This window comes from Crotalus tigris, unplaced genomic scaffold (genome assembly GCF_016545835.1).
Source record: "Crotalus tigris isolate CLP2741 ecotype Arizona unplaced genomic scaffold, ASM1654583v1 scf7180000024388.1695876, whole genome shotgun sequence".
In the NCBI taxonomy this organism is placed as follows: Eukaryota; Metazoa; Chordata; class Lepidosauria; order Squamata; family Viperidae; genus Crotalus; species Crotalus tigris.
The window spans coordinates 1,623,954-1,635,889 of NW_024100558.1; the positions used below are offsets into that span (position 1 = coordinate 1,623,954).

Sequence of the window (11,936 nt, forward strand, 5' to 3'; positions counted from 1 at the left end):
ACTGTTGAATGGGACAGCTGTCAAAAACAGTCACATTATATTAAAAGGAAATGGCCACTCTGAAAGAATTTGGTTTCAAGAAAAGCATTTTTATTGGTCCACAGATCAGATACATTAGCAATGACAAGCCGTTCAAAGATCTGTTAGTAGGGGCAGAGAAAACCACATGGAAACATTCAAGGATGTTGTTAAGAATTTTTTTGGCAACTACAAAACACCAATCTACATTCATCTGAGTGACACACATCATGGTCTTTTATGCTGTAAGAAGTTTAATATGTCACTGAAAATTCATTTTCTGCATTTACACTTGGATGTTTTTGCTGAAAATCTAGGTGCAGTCTGTGATAAACATGGGGAAGGGTTTCACTAGGACAGTGTTTCCCAAAGTGTGGTATGCATACCCCCAGGGGTACAGGAAGAGTTTGGTGGGGGTACGCGTTGCACCGGAGTTTAGTGGGGATCACATGGAATATCCACTGCACCGTGCTTAGCTGCGCCCACAGAACAAAGAAAGAAATAGGCGCGTATCACAGTTTTTACATGGGAACTGGGGCCATCATACATCGTATCGCAACTCATTATGACGGGAACTTCTGCGCATCCTTCGCGCAGCTCTGGTTCGGCCATTTTTAAACTGCGGGAACATTAACAGTTAATGTTGAGCCTCGGAGCTGTTTAAAAGCCGGAGAATTGCAGTGTTATCAACAGTTAGACAATCTTGTGAGGCGTGACATGGCATGAATATACTGCACTTCGTTATAGAGACAACTTACTTCTTTAATAGTTAGTTCCGGGCGCCTGTTATCGCTTTAGTAAGTTCCACTGATTTTGATTCTTTTTATAAAATACAGTTTTTATCCCTAACAGAGATTATGGATCGCTGGTTGAAATCTGGAACTACTAAACCGAAAGAAAGTAATGATTGTAATAGCAATCAACGAACAGGAAATAATGAAATTAACGACGAATCAATTTCAATTCTGAAAGAACCTGTTAAAAAAAAAGCAAGGAAAACTCGCAAGTACGACAAAGAATATCTTAAATTTGGATTCTCATGGACTGGAGATGAAAATGAGCCTATTCCACTTTGTGTCATTTGTTTTGAAAATCTAACAAATGAAAGCATGAAACCATCCAACTTAAAGCGCCATTTTGAGACAAACCATAATCAGTACAAAGATAAACCCATAGATTTTTTTGAAAATAAACTTAAGGGTTTAAATCAGTCTCAAAAAGTAATGCAGGGTTTGACGGGAGGTGACAATCAAAAAATACTAGAAGCTTCGTATCGCGTGTCACTTTTAATTGCCAAATGTAGTGCAGCGGAAACCATTGGCAAAATTTTAATCAAGCCTGCAGCCAAGATAATGGCAGAAGTAATGATAGGAGATAGAGCGAAACAAACTTTTGACCGCATTCCTCTCTCAAATAATACAGTTCATCAACAAATCATTGATATGTCTAATAATGTAAAACAGATGTTATTATCTGATATTTCTCAAAGTCGTTATTATGCATTGCAAGTCGATGAGTCCACCGACATTGCGAATTTTGCAAATCTTATGGCGTTTGTTAGATACAAAAAAAATCAAGAAATTCATGACAACTTTTTATTTTGCCAGCCTTTATTAGGTCACACAACAGGAGAAGATATCTTTAATGTTATGAATACATTTATGCAAGAGAACAAAATTGATTGGAATAGATGTGTTGGAATAAGCACAGATGGAGCAAAAAGTATGGTCGGAATTAATAAAGGACTCATTGCAAGAATTCAAAATGTTGCTCCAAATGTCATATCCACACATTGTTGCATACACAGAGAGGCTTTGGCAACACGTAAGATGCCCGCTGATCTACAGAAAGTTCTGGAGGAAAGCGTGAAAATCATTAACTACATTAAAAGCCGCCCTTTGAATGCACGACTTTTTTTGCAAATATGTGAAGAAATGGGAAGTAGTCATACCCAGCTGCTTTTTCATATCGATGTTCGTTGGCTATCTCGGGGAAAAATTCTAAACCGATTGTTCGAACTTAGACATGAACTTCAATGCTTTCTTAATGATAGATTTGAGTTGAGAAATTATTTACATGACTGGAAATGGCTTTGTAAACTAGCATACTTAGCAGATATATTCTCTGTTTTAAATTGCCTCAACTTATCGTTACAAGGCAAAGAAATTTCATTGTTTCACGTTCAAGATAAAGTGAACGCTACCATCACAAAACTAAATTTATGGCAAAAGAGAGTTGGTAATGGAGAAGTAGACTCGTTTCCCTCTCTTCATGAGTTTATAACAAGTTTGGCTACTAAAATTGAGGCTGATACTTTGAAATGCATAATACAGCATTTGGAGAATTTGCAAGTTGGCTTGAAAAACTATTTCCCTGATTTAAACGAAAATATTGAATGGATAAGATATCCGTTCAACATTAACACAACATCCATGCCAGAAGGTTTGTTGAATGCGGAAGAAGAGCAATTGTTGGAGTTAGCTTTCTTGAGAAATAAACATAAGGAGTGTACAAATGCAACATGTGTATCCGGTTTTAACAGAAAAAGTCCTGAAATACATCTTGCCTTTTCCAACTTCATATTTATGCGAAGTTGCTTTTTCTGCATTTGTAGACATTAAGTCGAAAAAAAGGAACAGACTATTGGATGTGGAATTGCATCTCAGATTAAAATTAACAACCAGAGAACCAAATTATGATGATCTGTCATCTCAACATAAACAATTTCATCCTTCTCATTGAATCAAATAAATGTTCTTTATAATATAACTTTCGTTTATTTTGTGTATGTACAAAAAAAATAAAAAATAAATATATTTTGATTTTTATTAAAGCATATGTTTTTTATGAGGGGTACTCAGCGTTACAAAAATTATAGAAGGGGTACACATATGTCAAAAGTTTGGGAAACACTGCACTAGGACATTGCCACAATGGAAAAAACAGTATCAGGACAACTGGAATCCATCAATGCCAGCTGACTATTATTGGACACTGCAGTGAGCTGCATTGGACATTGAATACAAATGAAAATCAGCAGCAAAACATTTTTAGCCTTTTTGAATTCATGCATGTCAGAAACATTATGCAATTAAAAACATAATAATTAAACATTAGTTTCTTATTTCTCAAGACTCCTACATAATACAGTTTTTCTGAAATTAAATTTCCAGTTCAAAGGTGTATACCATAGTCACCAAATATTTTTCAGGAAGAAATTTTTTTGAAACAAATTTTGTCCAGTGAATTGACAAATGACCTCTTTATGGCCAAATTTTAACAACAGATTCAACACTACCAAATTAGGATTCATTACAAGATTGAGTTTTATTTCCAGTGCAAAGTAGTTTTAAAAAGTTTTTAAAAGAACATGTGTATTAAAGACCTTACCAGTTGATTATGGTGAAATTTGTAAGTATGGCAATGATACTTACCTCATCATTACCATTGGAGGGTATGTCATGAATTTTGTAAAAGTCTTCATCTACTTCATAACTCTGGGAAAACTTAGTTGGATCAAAACAAGCTCAGGTTTAGACCCTACATGTTTTCTGCTGTTTATAAGAAATATGGCTTAATTTTGATTCCAATGTTGCTTCTTTATAGGATTTCATTTCTGAAGAAGCATGTCTGTGATTCAGTGGTTCTTCTGAATTGGGATTTCCTACTACAGATATGGAAAATCTGCCCAGTGATTCTTTTGCCCAGCTTCAATTAGTATTCTAATTGTACACCTTTTTGAACTGGGAATCCCTAATGACTATTATACATGACATCATCATTTCTATATAAATTACTGCATCACATTCTAGAGGGGGCTTTGAAGATGATTCAGTATAGTTATCTAAAATTCAGTGGCCAAAATGTTAAATGTATCCAGCAAATTCAGCACTGGTATGGCCATTGCACTGGCTACTTATTTGCTTCAGGATCCAATTAAAAATGCTGGCTCTAATCTACATGGATAATCTCCTGGCTTCCTTCAGAACTTCTAGCCAGTTTTGATCTTGCTTCCTAAAATATATGGTACCTTCCACTGCTCTGACTTTTTAGAATTCTATGCAGATAAAGTTGTTCTGCTGATTATGGATAGATAGGATAGGAATAGAATAGAATAGAATAGAATAGAATAGAATAGAATAGAATAGAATAGAATAGAATAGAATTCTTGATTAGATTTGTATATTTTATTGTTGTATATATGTGGTTGCATTTTCTTTTGTACTATTGTAAACTGGTTTGAATTTCTCAAATAAGTAACGTACAAATTATTGTATAAATAAATATAGTGTTAACATTTCACAGTTAATATATAATATACATAGAGAAATCTGCTTTATTATTTTGTCTATCTTCATGGGATTACTTAAATTATAGATAGCAATGTAACACTAATTCTTAATTTAACTTTTGTGTGGACCAAATTTGGAAATATTCCAGAATTATAGTAAAAGTTATCAGTCTGCCCCCACTTATTTTGACCACTGAATACATAAGAATTGTTGCATTCATTACTTCTACTGCAGTTCAAATTAAATATCAGAAAATATAAAGAAATGCAGATTTTTCAACTAGTATAATTGCAAGATATTGTATATATTATATTTGTACTAAAGTAGTTGAAAGATACTTTGAAGAATTCTTATTGCTAGAACTATATCTGAATTTCTCTGGAAGTACTTTAATTGTCTCAGCTCATTTTATATTAAAATATGCCATTTTTCCAATCTGCTTATTAGCTTGAACATCTTTAACATACTAAATCCATTATAATGGATTTCAGGGTATTTTAACCTTTTACAAATTATAATTTAGTAAGGGTTAATGGAATGTTTCATAGTTTAGGTGATTTAATTTCTTCTTAATATGTCCTGATTAAAAAGCATGAAATTTACATTGTATGAAAATTATCTATTTACAGTACATCATTCCCATAAATAAGATTTTTGATCCTAAGAACTAGATGATAAAATTGCACAGCTGGATAAATGGATATCTCTGAACATGGTAGGACTGATTTGTTTTCACTGAATTATTTAAATTATACTTTTATAATTAGTTAAAATTATAGTTATTGATATTTGTCCTTACTAATGGCCACCAGAGCTTTTTGAAGATCAATGCAGAGTTTCAAACACTAACCCATGTCCAGCCATTTTATTGTCATGGCAGAGTTGGAACACTTAGTCCCTGACTGCTTGTGCTTTCTATAGTTTCACACGCATGCTGACATGGGTCTTGTCAGGATGGCCTTACACATGTCCAGATGCTATGTTTCAAAGCTTCTGGCAAAGAAGGCATGAACTGTCTACATTTAAGGGGTTCCTATTATGGGTAGTAGAGTAGTTATCCCAGCCTCAATGATGTCTAGAGTCTTGTCCTCTCTGCATCAGGGACATCTGGGCATTGTGCTCATGAAAGCGCTTGCACGCAGCCATCTTTGGTGGCTGGGGCTTGATAAAGCTATCAAGGCCCAGGTGCATGGGTGCCAGGTGTGCCAACAATCATGGCCTGAAATGCCTCAGGCCCCTGTACACAGGTGGGGGGAGACACAAACCCCTTGGTCAAGGGTACATTTAGATTATGCTGGGCCCTTTCAGGGGCAATTCTTCCTTATCCTGGTGGATACCCATTCCAAGTGGCTAGAGGTTGTACCTGTCTCCTCCACTACTACTGCCAGGACCATCCAGATGTTGAGAGGAATCTTCCCTACCCATGGCCTCCGTGATGTCCTCGTTTCTGACAACGGTCCTCAATTTACTTCTTTTGAGTTCCAGGCTTTCCTTTAGGCCAACTTGATCTGGCACACAACGTCAGCTCCTTTCCACCCTTCCACCAACGGGCAAGCTGAACGGATGGTGCGCACCACCAAAGACACACTCAAAAGAATCACGCACGGTAGCTGGTATCACAGGTTAGCAGATTTTCTTCTTGCACACCGCACTACACCATGCACTGCCAATGGAAAGAGCCCAGCTGAACTCTGCTGGGGTCGCCGACTCATCACAAAGTTGGACAGACTGCACCCAGACCGGGTGGCTTCACAGGTGTCACAGCCGCAGGCACCTAGGAGACTTCAGGTGGGTGATCAGGTCTGGACAAAGAACTATGCTCCTGGACATCTCTGGGTCTCTGCTGTCATCTGCAAGATATCGGGGCTGCTCTCATACTAAGTGACCTTGGAGATGGCTGCGTCCTTCGGCGTCATATTGAGCAACTGCGCTGGTGGTTGTCCCCCAACGTTTCTGCTCCTGGCTCTGCTCTCGGGGGGGGAGGGAGACCAGGAACAAACTCACACTTCAGATCAAAATCCTGGGAATCCGTCTTGCAGTGCCTGGGGTTTTCCACAGGGCACTGTTAATGTCCCAGTGGGTGAGCAAGGGTCATCCCAGAGTTCAGCAAGTGCTCCGAATAGGAAGTCATCCCAGGGGGTGGCCTGCGCATCCGCAAGTGCACCAAATAGGAATTCTCCTGAGAGGTGTTTGCCATAGAGGCGGCTCCTGACTACACGGGGGACTGGAACTATTGGGGCACAGCTGCAACGCAGGTCACATCCGAGACTGGTTGCAGGCTCAAGGGACTAAGTTCCCAGGAGCAGTCTCTGGTGGAAGGGGAGACCTCTGCTCCACCATTGGTCTTGGGGATTTGCTCTCCTCCAAGGGAATCTGGCTGGAGTCCAGAAGTCTCAGCCATCCCACTGCAATGGGGGTCACCTATCATTTATGGGCATCAAAGTCCTGGTCTATCAAGCCCACCAGATGGGCCAGTAGGCCAGGCACCATTAAGTAAAAGTCCTGGTCTGCCTAGCTGGGCAGGTGAGCTGACAGGCCAGGCACCCTCCCTGACCTTGTGTAGGTCGCAAAGGGCTAAGGCCCCTCCCAAGCATCTGGGAGACTATGTGAGGTTTCTGTCATCACAAAGGAACCTTGCTGGCCTATAACTGGGTGATGGGGATCTACACTTGGTACAGATAAACACACTAATTATAATTTTGGAGAGCGGTTTGTTTAAGTTAACTTTATTATTTTATAAAGATATTTTGCCTGTGTGCTGGGCAGGGGAATTCTTTTTTCCCCCTGCCAGGGAACAAATGTAATTGTGTATTTCATCTAGTGGGGGGTGTTGTGTTCTGGGCCTGATGAGGCAGCTCAGAAGGCCCAGAAATGTTGCAAATGGTCCCGGGCAACTCAAAAGCTGTCTGGGACCCGACTGGTTGGCACCGGCCTTGCGTGCAGGCGCAAGGCGCAAACAAAGGAGATTTATGATAGGCTGTTCGGAAAATTATAAAAGGCCTGCAAGCCTGTCGGGTTACTGAGTGGTAATGTGGAATAAATAAAGAAGAACTTGGTTACAATGTGAGTGTGTGTCACTTCAATGCTGCGAACCCCAAGACTTAAAACAAGCCAAAAGACATCACAGTATATTCAAATTGCAATACTAGGCATAAAACTCTTAAACATTTGTGTCCTCTTTCATTCTATCAGGTTGTACATATTACTCAAATCCCACTTGGAAATATATATGTGTATGTGTATGTGTATGTATATGTATATGTATGTGTATATGTATATGTATATTCTTGATAGCTGCAAAAATGCAAATCCTGAGCATATTTGTTCAATAATACAAACTTCGATCTCCGGGAGAGATATAAACCAGTTGTTTATTGCTAAAAAGATATTAGTTAGACCAGCAAGGTGTATCTCCCACCCCCTGAGCCTCACTCTGAGGACTCTGGCAGGGGACCAGCGAAAGCTAAGTTGTTTCTTTTAACATTGTAAATAGTTGTTTTTATTGTTTTTAAATATCTTTTTAGCAATAAACAACTGGTTTATACCTCTCCCAGAGATCGAAGTTTGTGTTATTGAACGTATATGTATATGTATATGTGTGTATATATATACATTTTTTTTGGATTACTAACAAAGAATAAGGGAGGATGGAATAGCTATTTCAAGCTTCTTAGCTCTCTTCAGCCAAACATACCCACCAGCCCAATTCTTAGCTTCTGCCTATTGTATCCATCAGCACCAGCCTTTCTAATGGTTGAAAAATTAAAAGTGTACCTAGAAAACCTCAGTTTGATATCGTTATCTAGAAACACCCTAGAAAAGAAAATCAAGCACTAGCAAGCACTTAATGTAACTGCTTAAGAACTTAAACTAAATGGAGACAACAATAAAATGATTTAAAATATAAAATAAAGCAGGTCGGACCAGACGAATCTGGTCCAAATGAATAGGTACAAGCCAAGTGGTACCTGGCTTAGCAATAGCACTCATGAGAAGAATCTGGAGGTTGGTAGACCACAAATTAAATAAGAACCAACTATGTGCTACAGCTGCCAATAATGTGAGTACACAATAAATAGACATATAGAGTTAAAATCAAAATAACTGATAGTATTACTTTATGCCACACCTGGACTACTATGTTACTATAATACAAAAAGGACATGGAGCAATAAACATTGTCATCTGGTGGGACCATGAATAAGGGTCTTCTTGGTTGTGGCCCCTCTTTATGGAACATCATTTCCCCAAGAGTATGGTTAATCCCCACCCTGCTGCTTTTCTAAAAGCCCTTAAAAACATGGCCTTGTCAGTGTGCCTGGAGACTACAAATGGAAATGTAGCTGATCATATAGCTAATCTGATTGCATTGTTGCTGCCATGGGAGTATGGTGGGGGTGGTGTAGGTTTTTTTAAAAAAAATCATGATTTATTATGTGATGGATTTTTTAAAAAAGATTAAATGTTGTAAGCTGCCCATTTTTGTGTGAGTTAGGCAGCTATATAAATTTGTTTAATAAATAAATAATACAGGATGGAAGGTGCTTAGATACCAAATATAATGAATAAAGGAACTTCAATATATTTTGGTTAAAGTAAAGAAGGCTAAGCAGTCTTCCAATATACGAAGGGATGTCACAATGAGAAGACAGTGTGAATTTATTCTCCACAGCATCTGAGATTAAGACAATTTAGTTAGATTAAGATAATTTAGCAAAGAGAGAGCCACACTTGAAATAAGAAATTTCCTGCCTGTGAGATCCAGCAGTGGAATAGACTGCCTATATTCCAATGTTAGGATCAGGAATAATTATGGAATAAATTAAGTAGAGGCAAATTAATTAAAACAAGATAAAAATATTGTATTGAACTCCTTTACAACTAGGATTATATAATGATAAACCATTTGTAACAAGGTGATGTATTCAAGACAAAGTCTGCTAAAAAGTGCACCTGTGCAGTTGTCAAATAAGAAAACACCAAGCAGAGAGAAAATACCCACTAAATTGGTAAAAACTATAGGAGAAGCTGGAGTTAAAATGCTAATATCTTTGTGTCAAACAAATAAGGAACAAAATAATGTTATCTTGAGACTGGAAAAGATCAGAACATATACCTGTATCAAAGGACATAACATTATTAAACCAGCATACTAATTCCACATCAAACAAAGTTTTTCTTAAGATCTTAACAAATAAGAATATGGCCAAACACGATAAGAATACTTTCAAAGTCAGATGAGAATGTAATAAAATAGCTAGTACAAAATAAATAATGGAGAGAAGAACATTAAGAAGCTGATTTACCTTTGCTTTATTAACTATAATACCTTTAATGTGGAATGAGGAATTTTAAGGCCAATAGCTGTGACAGAAAAAGAAAACATTAATGAACAAATATTTAATTCAATGTAATATGATTTCTCAGTTTGAATCTAAGTGATTTAACATAATTGTTAAGCTAAGAATCTAATTAAATATAGTTCTCAGTTTGAAGGCATGTCAACAGGGCACCAACAGGTTAGCAATAGATACTATGAACCCATCACAATTCAAAAAAAGTCAAAGACACCCCACTCATAGATTCCTGTTACCAACAAGTAATTGAGAGTTATTTTGATGATATAACTAGTTGTGGTTTCTAAAGTTTTTGCCATCAGACTTCCCTTTAGTGTAATTTTAGGATACACACCTCTCCTAAAAATTGAAACACCAAAATTAATCAAAATAAATAGTGAAAACAATAGAAATTTTGGGAAGAATAATTTATTGTAACAAAGGTGCTTCATGCCTCCCATGGTCTGTAGTCCTACCAAACAAAAGCAAATCTCACAGTTTGAGAAATCCTCACATAGAGAGAATATTTTTGAGTGCTTTCTAATTATTTGCATGGTTAAGAGCCTTGGTGGCACAGTGCAGCAGTTCAGCAGGTTGAGTCTAACCAACTCAAGGTTGATTCAGCCCTTTATTCTTCTGAGGTTGATAAAATGAGGGCTCAGATTTTTTGGGTGGGCAATATACTGATTCTGTAAATGCTTAGAGAGGTCTGCAAAGCACTGTGAAACAGTATATAAGTGCTAGTGTAGAAAAGAAATTATATCCTTCAAATATCATACCAGAACTTTGTCTGATATCAGAACCCCAATCATATTGTTATTGCATATGCATGGTATCTTTGTGTTTATTTTCAGAGAATGAAAAAGATATGAACATACTAGAAAATGTTTTTTTTCCATTAGAATAAATGCAACATTCTCAGCAGAAAGGAAAATTCCATCAACAGATTGTAGCTCTTGCCTCCGAAATTAAATACTACCTCTGAAAAAGTTTTATGTCATTGTTGCAGCTTGAAATTTATTTCCAAGTTAGGAGTCGAATCAGTGGTGAGAGTCAGCCGGTTCACACCACTTTGGCAGAACCGGTAGCTAATTTTTTGTTGCCTAGGCCCAGAATGGACTTCCAGAAGCGGTATCCACACAGAGAACCAGTTGTTCACTTATTTGAATCTCACCACTGAGTAGAATCCAATAAGGGGTTCCTATGGTAGTATAGGAAGACCTGTGCCAATGGGTAAGGTTGTGCAGCCCTTCAAATTCAGTCTATAAAATACATGAAAACACAAATATAACAGCAGGTGCTATACTTGTGACTCCAGTATGCTCTGAAAGTCTTTTTGGAACTGAATCTGAAGCATTGCAGAGTTATAATATACATAAAAACTATAAAAATTGTAGTTTTCACATAAAAGCATTCATTACCATAAAAGCATTCATTCTGAAGTCTACTTTGAATGGTAAAGATAGGAGGTTCTTACATACAGAACTAATGATAATTTCTTTCTTTTAAGGCATAAATCTGATTAGTTTATTTACAATCTTTGAATAATAGTGAGTGGGCAAGAAAAGCTGAATACACTCATGAAAAACAGCGTTGTTATGTTGTTAGTTGCAAAGTCGTGTTTGACCCATCATGACCCCATGAAAAACGTTCCTCCAGGCCTTCCTGTCCTCTAACATCTTCTGGAGTCCATTTAAGCTCATACCTACTGCTTCAGTGATTCCATCCAGCCACCTCATTCTCTATCGTCTCCTTCTTCTATTGCCCTCAATCTTTCCCAACATTAGGCTCTGCTCCAGTGAGTCCTTCCTTTTCATTAAGTGGCCAAAGTACTTGAGTTTCAACTTCAGGATCTGGCCTTCTAAAGAGCAGTTGGAGTTGATCTCCTCTAGGACTGACCGGTTTGATAGCCTTGCAGTCCAGAGGACTCACAGGTGTCTTCTCGAGCACCATAGTTCAAAGGCCTCAATTCTTTTGCACTCAGCCTTTCTTATGGTCCAACTTTCACACCCATACATTGTAAATGGGAAAACCATGGCCTTGACTATATGTACTTTTGTTGGCAGAGTGAGGTCTCTGTTTTTTAGTATGCTGTCTAGATTTGCCATAGCTTTGCTCCCCAGGAGCAAGTGTCTTTTAATTTCTTGGCTGCAGTCCCCATCTGAGGTGATCTTGGAGCCCAGGAAGATAAAATCTATCACTACCTCCATTTCTTCCCCATCTATTTGCCAGGAATTGAGAGGGCCGGATGCCATGATCTGGGTTTTCTTAATGTTGAGTTTCAAGCCAA

General features: G+C 37.7%; 1 protein-coding gene across 1 annotated transcript; it reads left to right on the plus strand.

Moving 5' to 3' along the window:
- The first annotated feature begins 368 nt into the window (after positions 1–368).
- Positions 369–2,639, plus strand: LOC120301641 (zinc finger BED domain-containing protein 5-like). Its single transcript, XM_039329136.1, has one exon. The coding sequence runs from the start codon at positions 876–878 to the stop codon at positions 2,637–2,639; it is 1,764 nt and encodes a 587-aa protein (XP_039185070.1). The 5' UTR covers positions 369–875.
- The last annotated feature ends 9,297 nt before the right edge of the window (positions 2,640–11,936 follow it).